The sequence below is a fragment of the Haematobia irritans genome, chromosome 5 (genome assembly GCF_050003625.1).
Source record: "Haematobia irritans isolate KBUSLIRL chromosome 5, ASM5000362v1, whole genome shotgun sequence".
Taxonomy (NCBI): domain Eukaryota; kingdom Metazoa; phylum Arthropoda; class Insecta; order Diptera; family Muscidae; genus Haematobia; species Haematobia irritans.
In genome coordinates, this window is record NC_134401.1 from 82,093,578 (window position 1) to 82,116,814 (window position 23,237).

General features: G+C 33.9%; 1 protein-coding gene across 3 annotated transcripts in view; it reads left to right on the plus strand.

Annotated features, from left to right (window-relative positions):
* esn (espinas) overlaps positions 1–23,237 on the plus strand; it is a 348,528-nt gene that overhangs the window by 292,485 nt on the left and 32,806 nt on the right. For all 3 annotated transcript variants that reach the window (XM_075312340.1, XM_075312339.1, XM_075312338.1), the window contains 2 exons: positions 3,375–3,488; positions 10,758–10,886. In XM_075312340.1, coding sequence (XP_075168455.1) covers positions 3,375–3,488; positions 10,758–10,886 — 243 coding nt within the window. The remainder of the gene's footprint in view (positions 1–3,374; positions 3,489–10,757; positions 10,887–23,237) is intronic.

The window sequence follows — 23,237 nt, forward strand, 5'->3', positions numbered from 1 at the left end:
ATCGGTGAAATCGTTTATTTAAAAAATCAAATTATATTTCTTTTTCAAGTTCAATTAGTATAAAATTCAGGAAAAATATTCAGTTAGGCTTTCGCTTTTCCAAATCCGAATCGCCGGGCCTCACGCTTGACACCTGCCATCAGATTTTGTACAGCCACCTTGTCCACCTTCTTCGCCGCAGAAAGCCAGTTTGCCTTGAACTGCTGCTCGTCCTTAGCAGTTTTTTTGGTCTTCTTTAGGTTCCGCTTGACAATAGCCCAGTATTTCTCAATTGGGCGGAGCTCTGGCGTGTTGGGAGGGTTCTTGTCCTTGGGAACCACCTGCACGTTGTTGGCGGCGTACCACTCCATGGCCTTTTTACCGTAATGGCAAGATGCCAAATCCGGCCAAAACAGTACGGAACAACCGTATTTCTTCAGGAAAGGCAGCAGGCGTTTATTCAAACACTCTTTCACGTAAATTTCTTGGTTGACAGTCCCGGAAGCTATGAAAATGCTGCTTTTCAAGCCACAGGTACAGATGGCTTGCCAAACCAGATATTTCTTTGCGAACTTTGACAGTTTTATGTGCTTGAAAATATCTGCTACCTTTCCCCTTCCTTTTGCCGTATAAAACTCCTGTCCCGGAAGCTGCTTGTAGTCGGCTTTGACGTAGATTTCGTCGTCCATTACCACGCAGTCAAACTTCGTCAGCATCGTCGGGGATCGCGCTTTGGCCGTCGTATTTTTTTTATCATCGCGATTTGGAGTCACTACCTTCTTGTAAGTGGATAGTCCGGCTCGTTTTTTGGCTCGATGCACGGTTGTAGACGAAACACCCAGCTTATTTGCGGCATCTCGGAGAGAGAGGTTAGGGTTTCGCTTGAAACTACCGGCAACTCTCTTTGTCGTCTCAGCGGCTTCCGGTTTTCGATTTCCCCCCGATCCAGACTTCCTGGCTGTCGACAAACGTTCCCCAAACACTTTAATTACATTTGTAACGGTTGATTTGGCAACTTTTAGCAATTTTGCCAGCTTTGCGTGCGAGTAGCTCGGATTTTCGCGATGCGCGAGCAAAATTTTGATACGCTGCTCTTCTTGCTTGGACGGCATTTTGACAACTGAAGAGTGAATTCTAAAATCAAAATAGGAGCAACATTCTAAACACGTACACCTTCAAAATGAGGGGTGTTCAGGTTTTTGAAATGCAAAATTGAAAGAAATACGTCAAGTTTATATTGACCAAATTTTGACCGTATCACCTTTTAGTGTAATAGACTGCACCCTCAAACAAAATCACTTCTGTAACATATACCCCAAACACATTTTGCTTCATACATATATATTTTCAGGATTGGTCCAAACAAAATATTGTTTGTATAGTTCAAACATATTATGTTTCACCTTGGAGCATACACTGGTAGTAAAAAAATTTAATGAAACTTTCTTTGTGTGGATATATTTTTAAGACGCCAATTGGTTACTTCCTTTCTTTTACTATCTATTTAGGTCTCTCTTTCTAAACACATATATGTTTATAGCTTATTTCTAAATTAATATATGTTTGCATCTTAGTATATTACATTTACAAACAGTTTATGTCCCAAACATAATATGTTCTAACATATTAACATATGTTCTAACATATTAACATATGTTAGAACATATTATGCTAGTTTAGGAACATTATATGGTGGCACTTAAAAATATTAAGTTAAAAAATTTAAAATTTAAAAATTTAAACATATAATTTTACACCCAAAAATATGAAAAACAGTCTTTTTCGTCCGTGTAGCCCGTTATTTTGGGCTCACTTAGACATTTATTCCATTGCGATACCACAAGTGGAGAACTTCTATCTGAGTACTGCCCGATTCCGTGTTTGGTTTGGGAGCTTTCGGGCATGCTAACCATGGTGGCTCCCCATCACTTGCTTATAGACCGTTTGGAGTCAAATAGTCTCATTCACATGTTTCTACTACCGAATCTAGAGTTTCTGGTTGGCAGTGGCGTTTCTTTTAAACATGACATCTTGGGTGAAGATCTTGTTTGACTCTTAATTTCAGCGACTTTCTTTGTTTCTTCCTACACTGATGTAAGACGCAATTTCTCATCTGCCTTGATGATTCGATAAAAAATCCTTTTTTGTGAGCACGTGTTCCTCGGGGGCGGGCGTGATGTTGAGATGTAATTTTAAGGCGTTTTCCTTTCTTTTCTTCATTGAGCCCGTCAGACACCATAATACTTCGATAAAAATGTTTTTATTTAAAAACAAATAAAAGCTTTCTAATAAGCAATTTTTTTGTGATAAAAGTTTGAACTTTTCGAAGAGGTGCAAACTTGAACAAAATAACAACTTTGCCGGCATTTTCCGAAAGCTTTAATTTTTCTTTGCGTGCAGTATTTATTCGTATTAATTTTCGTCCTGGTAAGAAAAACTCCCAGTATTCAAAATTTCATGAAGATGTGATAAGAATCGGGAGTTCTATATTGCGAAAGGGAACTAAATGGAGTAGTAGATGGGAGCCAAGGCTAAGTCTATTCAGGAAATGAAATACGCCTGATACAAACAAAAAAAATTCTTGTGTTTTTCCTTCAAATTAAACACTGTGGACTGCAAACTGGACTTTGGCATGGGTGATGGGTAACTAATTGAACTCCACTCGAATTGATGCACACACAGCATTAATGGCACCATCGAAAACTAGTGGCATAGACATGAATGAATGGCTTCATGTTGAAGGAGGGGTTGCCTGCATAAAGGGAAAATGGAAACTATTGCATGAATGCTAATCCATGCAAGGATAAACCAAGAGGCTGACAAAGACCAAGTGCCAGAGGGCATTTCAAGTGCTCGTAAAATCCCCTAACGGCTATTTATGCTACACTTGAATGTGGTGATAACGCTCCACAAAAGCCATTTGGGTGCACTGTCACATGTTGATACCCCCGAATGATGCATGGCTCGTCATTAGTTTTTTAATCGAAATTGACCAAATTGTCATGCCTCCAAAGCAAGGAGAGTGAAAGTTACTTTTCGCTTTGAACTCCATGTGAGTCTTGAACCCAAAGAAAAATAAACTTAATCGATGGCAGCAGGATAGACTTACAACAAAAAAGACGGACAAATAGAAAGAAACAGATTCAGCCTAATGGATGGTGCTGGTTTATTGTGGTTATAAAGGAAAGCTCCATAAACTGACTAAAATGGCAATGATACCAAAAAATAAACAAGTTTCATGATAAATTGCCTAGTTTATAATCATTGGGGATGAAATAGAGGCAACCAAAAATGGCAACATTATGAAACGATTTATTGTAATCAGCAAATGAATATTGTTTTCTTTGTTACATTTTAATTTAATTATGTCATATTTTTTCACTTTCCTTTTACAGGTGCGCTTATATTTCTCACAGCTACCAGACGATAAGGTGCCGTATGTAAATAGCCCTGGTGAGAAATATCGCATAAAACAGTTGCTGCATCAATTACCACCACAGGACAATGAGGTAAGTGCAAACAAATGACTTTAAACGTTAGAGATGTAAGAAAAAGCACAAGTTAAGTTATCAAACCTTACTGAAAAAGTATACATCAAAATTTGGGGGTATTATTAAAAAGAAAGTTGTTTGCTAAATTTTGTTAAAATTTAGATGGATTTGGTATATTGGCATCCCATTTTTTTTTTTGGCTCACTTAGACTATTTAGTCCATTGTGATACCACACGTGGTGAACTTCTCTCTTATCAATGAGTGCTGCCCGATTTTATATGTAGCACTATAATAAGGGACCTTTTTTCGTAGCCAAGTCCGAACGGCGAAACCACTTAGAAAAGCTTTGAAACACTCAGAATTGTCATCAGCATTAGTGAGAAACTTTTTGGTGTTTGCTTGGATTGAACCCTTGGCTCTTTGTAGGCTAGGCGGGTAGGCTAACCATTGTTGACGCCCAAATTAATTTCTTTATCTTAACCGTAATGTCTGATTCTTTCAGAACAAATTCTTCGTACCGAAGAAGATCGATATGACCACTATCTTCACTATTAGTCTGATTCGGTCAAAATCGAGCTACAAGCTGTCCGAATGTAATCTCACGAAAAAAAATAATTACAACGGTCTACACGGACGAAAAAGACTGTTTTTAATATGTTTCGGTGTAAAAATAATTTGTTTAGAACTCAAATTTTTAACATATTATATTTCAGTGCAAACATATAATGTTCATAAATTAGTATAATATGTATTGGAAACAAATGTAAATATATTAGAAAATATTATGTTTGGGATATTACATTTTCTATATATATTATCTTTAGTTGCAAACATATATTAATTTTGAAATTTCGTATAAACATATATATGTTTAAAAACTTCGGAGAGAGCGAGAGATAAAGATGGCGACGGATGCAGATAACGAAAGTCATGTATAGATATGTAAAACTGTAAGTTTAATTGCAGCAAACAACAAGTATATACGGCCGTACGTTCGGCCAGGCCGAATCTTATGTACCCTCCACCATGGATTGTGTAGAAACTTCTACGAAAGACTGTCAACCACAATCGAATTACTTGGGTTGTGGTATCTTAAAACTTCTTAACATCGTTTTCTAAATTGTGAGTTAGTCCATACGTGGTATACATTAGACAAAAAATTTATGTATAGGTAAGTCTACAAATAATTACGAATCGATATGGTCTTTTTGCACGATACGTAGAGAGCCAGAATTGAAATATGGAGATCGCTTGTATGGGGGCTATATACAATTATGAACTTGATATGGACCAATTTTTGTGTGATTGGGCATCGATTTATCTGAGGGCTATATATAACTATAGACCGATATGGATCTAGTTAGGCATGGTTGTTAACTAGCACCATGTACCAAATTTCAACTGACTCGGATGAAATTTGCTCCTCCAAGAGGCTCCAAAACCAAATCTCGGGATCGGTTTATATGGGGGCTATAAATGATTATGGACTGATATGGACCACTTTTGGCATGGTTGTTAAATATCATATACTACCACCACGTACCAAATTTCAAACAGATCGGATGAATTTTGCTCCTCCAAAAGGCACCGGAGGTCAAATCTGGGGATCGGTTTTTATGGGGGGTATATATAATTATGGACTGATATGAACCAATTCTTGCATGGTTGTTGGATACCATATACTAATATCACGTACCAAATTTCAACCGAATCGGATGAATTTTGTTCTTCCAAGGGGCTCGGGAGCCTTCAAATCTGGGGATCGGTGTATATGGGGCCTATATATAATTATGGACCGATTTCGACCAATTTTTGTTTGAGGCCATATATTAACACCACGTACCAAATTTCAACTGAATCAGATGAATTTTGGTCTTCCAAGAGTCTCCGGAGGTTAAATCTGGTGATCGGTTTATATGGGTCCTACACTGAAAAAACAGTGAATCCACCAGGAAAGATAACTTTCGATTAATTTTAGAAAATTTGGAACTTTTTTAGAAAATTTTAACTAAACGGTATTACAAGCGCTGGCATCACTCCGATATGGCAAAAATAAGTAAATATTTTTCGACAAATTCAAGAAAATTTATTAGACATAACTAAATTTTTTCAGTAGTTAAAGAAAATTTTGTAGTTTTAAGAGAAATCTTGGAGTTCAAAATTGCAAGAATGTCTTTAGTGACATACGAAGTTCATGATGGACACATTTTTGGTAAAATTTACAAATTTAAAGAAATAATGAACTATTTTGTAAGAAAAACGAAATTAGGAAATCTTTATGCTTTTGTGTATAACTTTTTCCCTTTTTTTAGTTCATTTAACTAACATACGCAAAAAATTATTTGACTAAAATAAACATTTTCCAAACATAATGATTCTATGAACTAATATATAGTTAATATGGCTTTAGTGAAATAGAGAGTTCACTAATTATTGGCCGATATGGACCAATTTTTGCATGGTCATTAGAGACCATATACTAACACCATGTACCAAATTTCAGCCGGATCGGATGAAATTTGCTTCTCTTAGAGGCTCCGCAAGCCAAATTTGAGGGTCCGTTTATATGGGGGCTATACGTAAGAGTGGACCGATATTTGCAATACCATCCGACCTACATCAATAACAACTACATGTGCCAAGTTTCAAGTCGATAGCTTGTTTCGTTCGGAAGTTAGCGTGATTTTAACAGACGGACGGACGGACATGCTCAGATCGACTCAGAATTTCACCACGACCCAGAATATATATACTTTATGGGGTCTTAGAGCAATATTTCGATGTGTTACAAACGGAATGACAAAGTTAATATACCCCCCCATCCTATGGAGGAGGGTATAAAAATGTAGGTTGCACGTCCATATTTTTTACACAACAAATATTTGGGGTGTAAATTAAATCTGAGACATTTTGCTGCAAGCACAAAAATATTTAGAAACTTGAACTATTGGGGGCCTTAACAACATAGTGAGGGTAAAACATAATATGTTTGTACAGCACAAACAATTTTTTGTTTGAAAAAAATATATATGCTTGAAGAAGAATACATTAGGGAGTATATGTTACAGAGGCAATTTTTTGAGGGTGTACATTAAGGACATAATGTCGTTAAAATGACGATAAAACGTAATTTTTTGCTTAACTGGGAATCCCGGCCGATATTTTGTTGCGTCAAGTCAGTAATTGAACATACATGAGAACGAACTTTCACAGGGAAATAGTAATGACCTGGTACATACACTTGTTAACTACAATTTACGAAATTACATCCTCTTATAGAAGAAAAAATAAACTAAAAGTAAAGAAGAAAATCACTGGCGCCAGATCATGAGCATTTTAACCATACAGTAATTCATTGTAACTCGTTTTTGGAATCATTGAACATTTTCTTCTTCTTTAGTTCACATTGAACTTTATACCCAAGTATAGTACATAAAGTTTATGAAACTTACTTGAGATAAGGAAAATTTCATTGTGAAAAGTTCAGAAAAAAGTAAAATTTAATTTTTTAAGAAAAATAAGTTCACCAATAGTTTAACTACGGACTTTTTTCAGTGTTTTCACGTTTAGCATCTAATATGTTTGCCACATGCATATTATTTCCTCGAAAAGGGGTATATGATTTCAGCTAACATGTACATGTTTAGCGGGGAAACGAAAAACTTGCAACAAAAATGTTCCTTGTTCTCCGTGAAACAATACCATTATGCTCTTGAAACATGTTTGAGGCAGGGATGATAAATATCATTTTTGAAATTGTATTGAATCAGGTTCGAAGGTGAAGGCCCTTTCATTTTTGCCTGTGAATGAAATCCGCCAGGATAAAATGGTTAACACGCCTGCTTGCCATACAGATTGTCTTGACTTTATTGTGGTACTTCCTGAAACAATGATGCAATTCATAAATTGCTCAAGCCAGAAAAATCTCATATCTAGCAATCTGTCTCATTCGAATTCAGACGTTTTTATCATTTTAAATTCCCTGTTTGATTTGAGAGAAGTATTCAAATTATCTGTAAGGACAAACTGTGGAACGCCGTTCGGACTCAGCTATAAAAAGACTGAGCTTAACATAGAATCGGGCAGCATCCAGTGATAAGAGAGATAAGAGAGAAGGGGTACACTGAAAAAAACATGTCCGGTTCCAAAGATTTTGTCTTTACTCTAAAAATTTTGGTATTGATTCCGAGCCAAAGAAGCGGAGAATACAAGTAAGGACACTTTTAAGACACACTTCTCTTATAAATTTGGGTTTTGTGTACTTGCTTCTAGGAAGCAAATTTTAATTTTTCGTTTTTTTCAGCTTTTTTTCTTCATATGCTTTCAAAGTCCTGGGCTGCCATTTTAACCTAACCTAAAGTCCTTTAAAAACGAGTTAACGACAACTTTATTTTCCCAATTCAGACTCGCCTTCCGGTAGAAATTATGCTATGTTTCAAGTAAAAAATAAAGTGTTGAAAAAAAATGTCCTATATTTGAACGATTTTTTGCTTTGTAGTCAAGATGCAAAAATACAAATATTTCAAAATTTTAGATTTTAAAGAATTTTTCTGAATTATTTAAGTCAACTTGACCTTAGCCCAAAAATTTTGTCTTTCATGTTATGATACCCATTTTTATGTCAAATCACTTAATTATAAGGACAATACGACTTCATTAAAAAGTTTGTCGACTTTTGGACAATGAAAAAAAAAAACTTTATATTAGAGAAATGCGTCTTCTATGCTAAGCAAAATTTGCATTCGTATTTTAAAGACATGAAATCTTTGACCTCACGACAATATTTTTTTCAGTGTACCACTGTATTTTTATACCCACCACCATAGAATGGTGACGGGGGTATAATAAGTTTGTCATTCCGTTTGTAACACATCGAATACCGGTTTCCGACTACATAAAGTATATATATTCTTGATCAGGGAGAAATTCTAAGACGATATCAGCATGTCCATCTGTCTGTTGTAATCACGCTACAGCCTTCAATACTGGCGCTATAGTCCTGAAATTTGGCACAGATTCGTTTTTTGTTTGCAGGCAGATCAAGTTCGAAGATGGGCTATATCGGTCCAAGTTTTGATATATAGGGAGTCACCGTGGTGCAATGGCCGCATGCCCGCCTTGCATACACAAGGTCGTGGGTTCGATTCCTACTTCGACCGAACACCAAAAAGTTTTTCAGCGGTGGATTATCCCACCTCAGTAATGCTGGTGACATTTCTGAGGGTTTCAAAGCTTCTCTAAGTGGTTTCACTGCAATGTGGAACGCCGTTCGGACTCGGCTATAAAAAGGTGGTCCCTTGTCATTGAGCTTAACATGGAATCGGGCAGCACTCAGTGATAAGAGAGAAGTTCACCAATGTGGTATCACAATGGACTGAATAGTCTAAGTGAGCCTGATACATCGAATTGGCATCTTGGGCTTATAAAAACCGTAGTTTTTATTCAATTTGCCTGAAATTGGCAATCTAGAGGTATTTTAGGACCATCAAAAAGTGTACCGAAAATGGTGCCTATCGGTGCATGTTTTGGTATAGCCACCATATGGACCGATTTCCCAATTTTGGGCGTATAGAAAGTGTATTTTTATCCGATTTGCCTGAAATTGAAAATCTAGACGTATTTTATTTGGTGTGTCGAAAATGGACCGATCTCCCATATAGACCGATCTCCCGATTTTACTTCTTGGGCGTTTAGAAACTGTATTTACAATCCCATTTGCCTGAAATTGTAAATCTGGAGGTGTTTTGGGACCATAAAGAGGTGTGTCGAAAATGGTCAGTATCGGTCCATGTTTTGGTGTAGCCACTATATGGACCGATTTCCCGATTTAGCTTCTTGTAGAAAGTGTATATTTCTATCCGAGTTGCCTGAAATTGAAAATCTAGAGGTATTTTAGGACCACAAATTGATGTGTCGATATGTTAGGACCACAAGTATGTCAGCCAAATATGATGTGTATCGAGCCATGTTTTGGTATAGCCCCCATATAGACCGATCTCCCGATTTAACTCCTTGGGCTTCTAGAAACCGTAGTTTTTATCCGATTTGCCCAAAAATGTAGATATACTGGTATTTTAGACCCTCAAAAATCTGTATCGCATTTATTTATTACCGGTCCATTATGTAAGGCATCGATATAGACCGATTTCACTTCTTGAGGGTATGTCAGGTACACTGATCATAAAAAGTGCTTGAAACTGAAAGTAAAATTTCCCGATTTTACTCCTCGTAATCATTTAAATAATGGCGGTAAAAATCTACAGATTTAAAATTTTAAATCAAGGCTTTATTTCATCATTTACACGATATGTTTATGATTTCTCTAAAACTCAAACAAAATTGTTTCTTATAAATCAAGAATCTGATCTAGTCTTCATAGGTAGAATCTTTAAATTCGTCTTCGGCGAAGAGTTTTCAAAGTAAACTATTATATTTGATTCACGGTGGTGGGTATTTAAGATTCGGTATTGTTTATACTCAAATCGTACCAAAAAAGTACAAATGTGTCAATTCTTCAACTAAGACTTGAGGTGGTTATATTCCTTCACTGCGTGCATGACTGTATCAATTGAACCAAGTTAAAGAAATTTTGGGTGCGTTATTGTAATTTTTGTAATATATTTTAAAATTCCAATTCTAACCAATTTCGATAAAACTGTTCAAATATATAATGCTGTTATCTACGCTCCATCATTAGCGTGAATAATATCTTTTCCGATTTGAAGTATTTTTATATTTTTTAATTTTACGCTTATTCCCAGCATGTTTTACATGACATTTTGACAATATTTATGGGCAATCGTAAAACCAGCCGCCGGTATCAGCCAACCACCACGTTTGACGGCGCGTTGACGGCACAGTTGAACATGCGTTAGAATTTATGATCATTGCTACCAATCTAACGTTGTGATTTCATGTTTAGTGCCAACAAATAATAAAAGCTAACATGGGACAGGTATTGCAGGAAATCGGCGGAAACTAGGCCATCCATAGGTGAACTGATGCAAATGTAATCAAATCGCATTAAGTTTTACTTGTGTACGCTTGACAAAGTCATCAGGAAATGCTTGGCAGAAAAAAAAAGAAGTCGATGATGCGATAATGAGGTATCCTAACACGCCTGAGTTTTCTCTCTCACTAACAGGGTGTTAGCACACACATACACATGACCATTTATGGGAATTAGTTTACTCCATTTCCATTTAGTTATCAAATTCAAGACACGAATAAATCATTTTTCGATATTAATGAAGCTTTTTCTTGTTTTCGTTCTATCTATTATACAGGTTCGCTATTGCCACTCCTTAAGTGATGAGGAACGCAAAGAATTGCGCATATTTTCGGCACAACGAAAACGTGAGGCATTGGGCCGTGGAGCTGTGCGACTGTTGTCTGATGAACGTCCTTGCCAAAATGTAAGTTCTCACACTCTTTTACACACGTTTCCGAAAACATAAACATTAATTAAAAGTCGAATTCGCATGTTCATTTAATTAAATAAATCACGCGAATGGTGGGCTATGTCAATTATATAAGGGAGTACCGAATAGAAGAATGAATGAATGCCAAAAGTGATAAAAATGAAAACATTGGACAATGGAACTCCGCTATTATAAAATGAATCGCTTTATATAACGAATTAATTGTCCTCGCCATAATTTGTTTGGTCTCCTTTTAATAACAATGTTTTAGTGTATATTTAGCTTAGACGTCCCCGAGGAAATTTTGAAAACTTCTCCTGTTTTTAAACAAAAAACTGGCGTGAGAAGTTTACTTAAAAGTAACAATGAGCAAAAAATCTAAGGAGAAATTATCCGAAAATTGTACGTACGTACACTGTTAGAAAAATATATTTTTCATATGTTCCGATATAAATAAAATGTGTTTCGGGCACAATTTTAAAACACAATATATTTAAGTGCAAACATGTAATGTTCCTAAACTAACACTAAATGTTTGGGACATCTATGTTAATATGTTAGAATATATTATGTTTGGGGCATGAATGTTTCATAAAAATTATATGTCTGAATGCAAACATATATAAATTTACAAATTTCGACTAAACATACACATGTTGTGATATTTTAATCAAAGCGAGAGAGAGAGAGTATGGAGAAAGAAATAGAGATGGAAACCGGGAGAGTTGACAAAGAAATAGAGATGGAAACTGGGAGAGTTGATATCAACATAACACAGCGAAAGAATCAAAAGAGAACAATTCCTGTGAAACCGCTTGTATGTTGTTTCGGAAAACTGTTTTATGATAAGGCCAAAAATTTGATATGCTTAAGTCTAAATATTATTTAATTTGAATAAAGAGAATAGACATTCGGAATCAAGAGAATAGACATTTGAAAACCAAACAGCATATGTTTTCGCCTTGAGAGCAGCATTTTATGTATGTGTGGACATGTGTTTTGTTTATCATTTTGGCATTATGGGCACAATTTTTTCTTCGTTCGTTAAAAGGAATCAAGGGTCTTCATAAAAATAACGAAAGTGCACTATACTCTTTTTAGAGTTGGGACAGTAAAATAAAATAAGGAGGAAATAGTGAAAAATGACACAGTAAAATGTAAAAAAACAAAGTTTAGTTCCTCTTTTTTAATAAGCAGTCCACGAGGAGTTATCGGACGTAAATATAAAAGCGGGCATTAAGTTCGAGTTTTGCAGCTAAAACAATTTAAAAAGTTTATTTCCTTTAAAATGAATTATGAAAGAAAAATAAAAGGCATTTTAGAGCGATGGTGTTAAATGCTAGTAAAAAGCTGTTCACTCCTAAATAAATTTATGTTTATATTATAAAATTATATATGTATGTTTATACTCGACTCCACGTTCTTCTTTTGTTAGAGTTTTTGAATTTCCTCCAAATTTTAAAGTTTTGTACCAAAAACAGTTTTTTGTTACAAAATTGTTATTTTTGCAATAAAAAAATATTTTATCCAAAAATCAGTCAATTTCGTTTATATCAAGCACTGTTACTGACTATAAATCTTTAATAAGCCAAGTTTCATTATAAAAATTTAATATAGTATATGTAAATTATGTGTAAATTAAAAAAAAATAAAATAAAAAAAAAGTGTTCGGTCGGAGCAGGGATTGAACCCACGACCCTTTGCATACAAGGCAGACATGCTTGTCACTGCTCCACGTGGCAAACAAATGTATGTTTCTGTTCAATAATGTTATGTTTGCATGGGCTCGTGGGCGCTGCAAACTATGCTATATAAACATAACTTATAACGATATTTATCTGCTGGTGACTATAACAGCTACGTAGCCCAGTGGATAGTGTGTTGGCTTACAAACTGTATGGTCCTCGGTTCGATTCTCCGTGCAGGCGAAAGGTAAAATTTAAAAAAATTATAAAAGTGAATAATTTCTTCAACATTATTTGTATTAGAGAAAAAGATGCCAAGAACTAAACAAAAATTTCGTGGAAGTGAAAATTATGTGAGGGAATGAGCACAATCTTCTTTGGGGAAAATTCTTCCAAGCATATAATATTTTTGGGCTGAAAATGCTTCCAAACATATAATATGTTCACATAAAACAAACATATTGATGTTTCGGCAGTATCCAATAACATTTTTCGACAAATTCAAGAAATTTTATTAGACATAATTATTTTTTTTTTTTTTGACTTGCTATATAATATTTCATAGTTTGAAGGAATAATATTGGAGTTCACAATAGCAAACAAACGTAAAGTTTAAGGTAAATATATAGAAACTTTAACGAATAATATTTAATGCATTTATTTATATATCTGGATCTTATTTCGATCCACAAACTCACGTATCAAAGATTATAAACACTTTCTTCCATACTATACGCAAAAAAAAAATAATAAAAGTATATACTTTTTGTGATAAACGTTTATTCTTTTCCAGGATGTAAAAACAATTTCATAAAGATTAACTCAAAACCACAATATTTTCTGGCTAATTGCATTTTCCCTCACAACTTTCCCACTTCCACGAGATGCTTTAGTTCTTAGCTCCTTTTTCTGTAATACAAACAATGTAGAAGAAATTATTCGATGTTATATTTTTTTAAATTTTACCTTTCGCCTGGTCGGAGAGTCGAACCGCAGACCATGCAATTTGTAAGCCAACACACTATCCACCGAGCTATGTAGCCGTTATTGACCTCAATAGACAATTACCCATATAAGTTATATTTATATAGCATAGCTTGCGGCGCTCACAAGCCGATTAAACAAATTTTTCTTAACAGAAACATACATTTAGTTGGGCACCGTGGAGCAGTGGTTGCTACGTCCGCCTTGCATGCCAGGGGTCATTGGTTCGATCCCTGCTGCGACCGAACACCAAAAGATTTTTTTTTGCATATATTCCAGATATGTTCGGAAGATTCCGAAAAGATGTTCAACATTACATAGTACTATATTAAATTTTTACTATGAACTGTAAAATGTGTCTTATTAAAGACTTAAAGTCAGAAAAGAAAGTTGTTGCTTAAAAAATATTTTTTTATTGAAAATATAAAAATTTTGTACCAAACGATTTTCTTGCCGATAAAAGTTTAAAATTTTCCAAGCAATTCAAAAAACTCTAACAAAAGAAAAACGTTTTCGGTACACGTTTTCCAAACGTTTTTTTTCTTTGCGTGTAGCTGTTACTGTCATCAGCAGACAATTATCGCTATAGCCACCAACGCACAAGCAACGCAAGGTTAGGTTAGGTTAGGTTAGGTGGCAGCCCGATGTATCAGGCTCACTTAGGCTATTCAGTCCATTGTGATACCACATTGGTGAACTTCTGTCTTATCACTGAGTGCTGCTCGATTCCATGTTAAGCTCAATGACAAGGGACCTCCTTTTTATAGCTGAGTCCGAATGGCGTTCCACATTGCAGTGAAACCACTTAGAAAAGCTTTGAAACCCACATACATGTCACCAGCATTACTGAGGTGGAATAATCCACCGCTGAAAAACTTTTTTGGTGTTCGGTCGAAGCAGGAATCGAACCCACGACCTTGTGTATGCAAGGCGGGCATGCTACCCATTGCACCACGGTGGCATATCAAGCAACGCAAACAGTTATATTTATGTAGCATATTTTTCGGCGCCCACGAGCCGATTATACAAATTTTATTTAACAGAAACATTTTATTTAACAATGGATATAACGTCCGACTTATATTTTACTCGATTTAAAAGTCTACCTCCATTAACCCATTAAACGCCGAAACCATTTAAAATAAATAAGAAAAAAAACAAATTTAAATTCATTTATATATTTACACTTAACTTCAGTTAAAAATATAAAAATCAAAAAACATAAAAACAAAAAGCATAAAACATAAAACATAAAAAAAAAACAAAAAGAAAAGTTGCCTAATTTAATTTGCAAACAAAGTTCCGCGATATTAAATGTTGCCAATTTTCTGTACTCAAGCGAGTAGGAAATGGGTTAAGCAGTGGACTTTTTACTGTTTTCAAAATTTAGAAAATCAACTTGTCGCTTTTTTGAGGTTTAGAAAATTCGATTCTACGACTTTTTAAAAATTTGAAAATATTGAATTTCGATTTTTGCAATTGTTGGAAAGTCGATATTTGGCGTCGTGACTTTCGACTTTGTTTTATGAGTTTTTAGCATAAAAAGAGGTAGGTGTCATTGCTCCATTTCAAATTTTATATTTCCTATCCGCATTTGCGCCACTTAGGGCTCCAAAAAAATTCGTTTGATTAAGATTTCAGCTATTATATTATGGTGGGAATATTATAACCATTAAATTCGTTATAACCCAATAAACATTTTCGGTCATCAATCACACACACACATGCTCCATACTCTGATACAAGATAGTTTTGTCGTTTTGTTGGCAACTTTGCGTTACTACGAGCGTATCTAATGTAAATAAAACATACCATTTAAAGTTGCCTACAAACTTACACAACGCGTTTTTTTGGAAAAGTTTTCTCAAGTTTTTCCTTTCGCTAAGACTTCACAAACCATCATGTTAGAAAACACTTGGCATGGAATGGTAGCTGACACAAAATCATAAAATTACAGTATTTTTGTCGCACTCAAGATTTTACTTTTAATATTTTTCTTTTTATGGTGGCTGGCATGAATTTTTGTTTTTCACTCTCTAGTGGTGACAATGGTTAGAGTTTCCTTGGATTTTCCAAGATTGCTTGGTTCCTTTTTTGCCTCATACATCTGCCGTTTTCATCAGCGATTCTAAATGGTCATTGTTTGCCACTGTCATTGCACACCGAATGCAAGAGTAGACCCCAAAAACTCTCACATGCAGTTAAGTGCTAGTGGTGGAGTTGTAGGCAAAACTTAGTCTTTTACTGACTAAAAAGATCCATTTACTTTGGAACAAAAAGTTTTTCCTAAAGATGACAAAAAGATTTCATTAAGTCCACCTAAACAGGTTGGAGGGGAAAAATGACACAAAACAAAAGGCTATGGGACGACTGTGGACTGGGAAACCAACATGAAACGCCACAGTAGCAGTTTCAGTTCAAAATTACGGCTGAAAACAAAAGTTGACAAAACTGTCTTAAACATTCGCTGTTGCTCTAACTCCATTCAAATTGGCATAAATGGGATATCTGTTGTTGTCGTCATTATTGTATAAAAATGTTACATAAAAATGCATTTAAAAGCAACTGCAAACGGGCAGCAGCATACATAGATAGGCACTTGAATTATGTTCCAAGATTTGAATGAAAAGTGAATGGTGCCAAGAAAACTCGATATTGAATCTTATTAACGATTTGAATTATTTTCTATTGTTGCGAGTTTGCCATGGATAGGGTCATATGTCAAATTCCACTATAGGACAATCTAATCCATAATTATCAGAGAAACAATATGTGTTCTGAAGTTAATGTCCAAATTTACCGGGGTATTCGGTTGGTGGGACATACCACATACACAGACAATGAATATGATCAACTCCTAGAGCAAAATGTTATTCTTGCATGGGGAACATGCCCAAAAAAAAAAAGAGTGAACTGCTAGAATAAAGTAAAGTACGAAAATTGAACTAAATTTTACTCCACATGTTGAGATTTCCACAAAGCTTTGTTAAAACCAGGAAAATTTAATGCCCCGTTGTACTTTTTAACTGCAGTTCTCGAAATTACACCCTCTCATAGAAGAAGAATTTAACTAAAAATAAAGAAGAAAATCATTGGCGCCACATCATGACCATTGTAAGCAGACATTCTTACTATTTTTGGGAATCGTACGAAAATTTTCATTTGCTTTAGTTCATATTGAACTTATGTGTACCGTCATTGAACTTTATACTTACGTTTAGTTCTTAAAATCTTTGAGACATACTTAACGAAAACGAAATTTTCATTGGGAGAAGGAAAATGTTGCAAAAAATAATAAAATTTAACTACAAATAAATATTTTTTTTTGCACTAAAAATAAGATTTATTTAGCGTTAGTTTAACTACGGAAATTTTTTTCTGTGTGCCGCGAAAATTTTGTTTTTGGCCAAACGTAAAATGGTTGACGAAATCAGATACCTAATGACCGAGAAAAAAAATGTTGTAGCGACAGACATTTTACATGTTCACCTTCAAAAAATAACATATTGCTCTAGATGCACCCTTTATTTCTCTAAAGCCAATTTAACTTTATTTTAGTTCATGGAATTATTATGTTTGGACAAAGTTTCATTTACTCTAATGCGTACGTTATTTAAATGAAGTAAAAAACGGAAAAAATTATACATAAATAAAGCATAAAGTTTTACTAAATTAGTATTTCTCACAAATTAGTTCATTATTTATTTAAATTTGTAAATTTTACTAAAACTGCCCCCATCTTGAACTTCATATGGTACTAGAGACATTTTTGCAGAATTCAACTCCAAGTTTTTCCTTCAAAATACAAAATTTTATTTAACAACTAAAAAAAATAATAATGTCTAATAAATTTTCTTTAATTTGTCGAAAAATATTTACATATTTTTGTGATATCGACGTGATGTCAGTGTTTGTAATACGTTAGTTAAGGTTTTCTAAAAATAATCTAAATTTTCTAATATTAAAAAAATTCTAAAATTAACCAAAATTTTTCTTCCTGGTGTGTTCGCTGTTTGTTCAGTGTAGGGATTGTAATAGTGACCAAATCGACTTGTAGCGACAAGATTCAAAATCGAACTCGATTTATAAGGGAAACGTGGTGAAACTCTTTTTATACTGAAAATTCGTCAAAAATTTGAAAGACATTTCCAAAGTCGGAAAATGTTGACATTTTCAATATTTGGATTTTTCAACTAATTCAAATTTCGACTGACGAATATTGAAAAATCGACTTGACGTCGAGAATTTTGGTTTCCAATTCAAGTTTGGTTTTTCGATTTTTCTGTTAAAATTCGAATAGTCGTTATTAAATGTCGGTTATGACCAAACATCAAAGGTCGTTTAGACTCGATTTTCACAAAAATCAATTCAATTTTGAGAATTACAAGAAGTCGCCCATTGTTTTTTTTTTTTTTTACAAAAATTTTGATTTTCTAATAACAATTTTATTTCCATTTCATTGAAAACCATTGCTCGAAATTGACAGTACGGGGGAAAGCTAACCCAGCAAAAAAATAATTGTGAAATTTTAATTCTACGCAAAGTTTTAAGTGCAGAATTCAGCGCTAATTCTTCTAAACGTGCACGGATGAAAAAGACTGTTTCTCATATGTTTGGCTATAAACATTATATGTTTGGAACACAAATTTTTAAACACAATATTTTTGAGTGCAAGCATATAATGTTCATAAAATAGCATAACATGTTTGGGACATATATGTTAGAACATATTATGTTTGGGACATAAAATGTTTTTAAATATAATATGCTTGGATGCAAACATATATTAATTTAGAAATAGCCTATAAACATATATGTGTTTAGTAGCTTGGAGCGCTATTTAACAGGGAGCGATATTGAATTAAGTTGGTGGTTGTTGCTTGTTATTACAAAATTAACATTTTATTTTCCCTTGGGCAATTGATCAGCTACTTCTTTGATCCTTACAAACTGTGTGGTCCGCTGTTCGAATCCCCGTCCGGCAAAAGGTAAAATTAAAATAAAAAAATCATACAATTGAATAATTTTTTCTACAATGTTTGTATTACAGAAAAAGGTGCTAAGAACTAAAAAATCTCGTGGAAGTGAGAAAGATGTGGGGGAATATACAATTGGACAGAAATAAAATTTTGAGCATTCAGGTCGAAAACCTATGTTGTTAGCACCTATATTACCTGTTTATTTTCATAATTCATTATGATTGTAAATATATAAATAAATAAATAAAATTTTGAGAATTTTTTTTAAGCATATAATAATTTTGGGTGCAAAATGCTTCCAAACATATTATATGTTCATATAATAACATATTGTTTTTTGGAAGACAACATTATTGAATTTGGATGCAAAAATACAAAATGTTTGGAACTTAGACTACCCAAACATATATTGTTTAGACCAATATGCTTTCAAACATATTATATATTGAAAGAGATCAAACATATAAATGTTTGGGCAATACCCAAAAATGTATATGCTTGAAGCAAAATATGTTTGGGAGTATATGTTACAGAAGCGATTTTTTGTGAGCGTGTGTACACTCTTAGACAAAAATGTTTTTCATATGTTCCGATATAAACAAAGTGTGTTTCGGGCACAATTTTAAAACACAATATATTTAATTGCAAACATGTAATGGTCCTAAACTAACACTAAATGTTTGGGACATCTATGTTAATATGTTAGAATATATTATGTTTGGGGCATAAATGTTTCATAAAAATCATATGTGTGAATGCAAACATATATAAATTTACAAATTTCGACTAAACATACACATGTTGTGATATTTTATCCAAAGCGACAGAGAGAGTATAGAGAAAGAAATAGAGATGGAAACCGGTAGAGTTGACGAAAGATATCAACATAACACAGCGAAAGAATCAAAAGAGAACAATTTCTGTGAAACCGCAGGTATGTTGTTTCGGAAAACTGTTTTATGATAAGGCCAAAAATTTGAATGAAATCGAAGTTTCATTATAAAAATTTAATATAGTATAAATATAAATGTGCAAATTAAAAAAAAAACAAGTTTTCGGTCGGAGCAGGGATTGAACCCACGACCCTTTGCATGCAAGGCAGACATGCTAACCACTGCTCCACGTGGCAAACAAATGTATGTTTCTGTTAAATAATGTTATGTTTGCATGGGCTCGTGGGCGCTGCAAACTATGCTATATAAATGTAACTTATAACGATAATTATCTGCTGGTGACCATAACAGCTACGTAGCCCAGTGGATAGTGTGTTGGCTTACAAACTGTATGGTACTCGGTTCGATTCTCCGTGCAGGCGAAAGGTAAAATTTAAAAAATTTATAAAAGTGAATAATTTCTTCAACATTATTTGTATTACAGAAAAAGGTACCAAGAACTAAAATATTTCGTGGAAGTGAAAATTACGGTTATGTTAGGCAATGAGAACAATCGTCTTTGGGAAAAATTCTTCCAAGCATATAATATTTTTGGGCTCAAAATGCTTGCAAACATATAATATGTTCACATAAAACAAACATATTAATGTTTCGGCAGTATCCAATAATATATGTGCTTCCTGCAAAATATGTTTGGAACATATGTTAAAGAAGCGATTTTTTTTGAGGGTGTAAGTAAGTTCTTCATTTATAGCCAGCACGCACTTAATGGTGTTTTATTGAACGCCCGATAAAAATTTGTTAAAATAAGGAAGATCTGAAATAAGCGAGATATCGTTGTACTAGAGTAAGCGGGTGCATCTTCCTTGGCTTACCAAGTTGCACTTCTGGTTTTGTCTTTACTTTAAAAATTTTGGTATTGATTCCGAGCCAAAGAAGCGGAGAATTTCAAGTAAGGATATGGCCCATTTTCAATACCATCCGAACTACATCAATAACAACTACTTGTGCCAAGTTTCAAGTCGATAGCTTGTTTCGTTCGGAAGTTAGCGTGATTTCAACAGACGGACGGACTTGCTCAGATCGACTCAGAATTTCACCACGACCCAGAATATATATACTTTATGGTGTCTTAGAGCAGTATTTCGATGTGTTACAAACGGAATGACAAAATTAATATACCCCCATCCTATGGTGGAAGGTATAATAAATAGCCAGAAAAAATATCCAAATGAAATTTATTTAATTTGGGATTAAAATTAATTGAAATTTACTATTTGAAAAAAGCAGTATGATAATATCTAATCCAAGAAAGTCTAGATAGTTAGTATACTCAAAAAAAAAGAACTCTATATTTCACTAAAGTCAATTTAACTTTATTTTAGTTCAAGGAATTATTATGTTTAGTGAAAGTTTCCTTTACTCTAATATTTTTTTGCGTACGTTAGTTAAATTAACTAAAAAACGGGAAAAAATTATACACAACTGAATCATAAAGATTTATTAAATTCGTATTTCTCACAACATAGTTCACTAAAATAGTTCTTTAAATTTGTAAATTTTACTACTAACGCGTTCATCATGAACTTCGTATGTCACTAAAGACATTCTTGCAATTTGGAACTCCAATTTTTTCCTTCAAACTACAAAATTTTCTTAAACAAGAGCAAAAACTTAATTAATTTCTAATAAATTTTAATCTAATTCACAGCATCATAAACTTCTTTAATTGTTATTTTTGTATGGTGACCATGTAACATGTTTGTCACTAAAATGTTATTTTCTCGTCAAATATAACCTGCTTGCCGAAATCAGATACATGATTTCCGATAAAGTAACATGGTTGCGAAAACCATGTTACATGGTCACCACCCAAAACTAACATTTTACTCTTAAAACATGTGTGAGGTGATCATATTCCTTTTCTGGGTGTATTTGATGTTGGAGATTTTGTCCTGTATTGTTTGTTGCATAAGAATTTGAAAAGATCAATTGGAGATTATTTTCAAATTCTGTCGCCTTTCGATATTGGTTTTAGCCCATTGTCCGTTGCCTTTTAGTATTGCGACGTTCTGTACCCTTGGTTTATTATTAACAATCTTTGTCCTCAGAAGATCGAGCTTGTTGCCATTTTTTCCTTATCTTTCGTTTAAAATTTACTTGATTTACTATGTTTTTGGGATACTGAGGAGTAATAGTTTGAATACTTGGTTCGTACTCTCCCATGCGGCTTGTTGTAACAACTTTGTAAAAGCATCGACTTCTTCAATATGAGTATCATATGGATTGTAGATTGGCGAATGTCTGATAGACGTGGTAATTAAATGTCGAAAGTACTCCCAGTCGGTTCTGGTATTTGTTAGGTTGAACTGAGTTCAAGTCCATCTTGAATTGTCAGTTTGTTTTCTGGAATTTTTCTAGTAATGAAAAAGTCAATCAGATCGGGAGTTTTAGACACGTCTGTTGGCCTACCGGTTGATATTACTGTACATCCAGTATTCATGAGTGCACGATGTAGTTCTCTGTCCTTTGCTCTGGTCAATCTAGATCCCCATTTTATGTTCTTTGCATTGAAATCCCCTCCCATAATAAATATATGTTTATGTTAATTTAGCATGTGTTTGTATTGATCAAATTTTATATTATGTCGTGGTGGACTGTAAACAGATGAAACTGAAACCAACCAGAAAGGCAATGTTTAATTGGAGTTTTAATAATAGCTCCGTTCGAGAACCCGATAATTTTTGATAATTATTACAAATTTTTACTGGAAGTCGTTCGTTTACACAAAAACGCCAGCAAAAGAGAGCCGGAGAGAGACTACATTTGACAGTTATGAGATAGAGAAATTGCAAGTTTTTGCTAGAGATTTTTTCCCCAGTAAAATCTTGCAAACCATAGCATATGTTTCCAGCTGATTATTGATAAGAAACAAAGTACCAATACAATGTTCATGTTCGGCAACTACGATTGGAAGTTAAATATACAGGATTCGTTTTTTGTTTTCAATGTTTTAGTAGCTGACATTTTCAATGTGCAAATAGTTACTGGATACCGTTCGTGTACTTTTCAGAAATTTTAAGCAAAGAGTGTAAAATACACTCTTACTCTCTTGCTAGTTTTTACTGGATATTTTTTACTGGAAAAGTACGCGAACAGACCTAATAACAGCACTTCCTCCTCTTGTGGTGTTACTTGAATGGGGTGCATGAAATATATTGTAGTCTTTAATTTTCACGAATGAATCTTTAACAAAAATGTGTCTCGCTTATGAGACATATATCAATATTTATATACCCTCCACCATAGGATGGGGGTATATTAACTTTGTCATTCCGTTTTTAACACATTGAAATATTGCTCTAAGACCCCATAAAGTACACTGAAAAAAAGCATACCCGGTTCCAAAGATTTTGTCTTTACTTTAAAATTTTGGTATTGATTCCGAGCCAAAGAAGCGGAGACTACAAGTAAGGATACTCTTAAGACACAATTCTCTTTTAAATTTAGGTTTTGTGCACTTGCTTCTAGGAAGCAAATTTTAATTTTTCGCTTTTTCAGCTTTTTTTCTTCATATACTATCAAAGTCCTTTAAAAACGAAATAACGACAACTTTATTTTCCAAATTAAGACTCGACTTCCAGTAGAAATTATGCTGTGTTTCAAGTAAAAAACGTCTTTAAAATAAAGTGTTGAAAAACATGTCCTATATTTGAACGATTTTTTGCTTTGTAGTCAAGATGCAAAAAGACAACAAATTTAAAGACAATTTCATTAAATTTAAAGATTTTTTCTAAATTATTA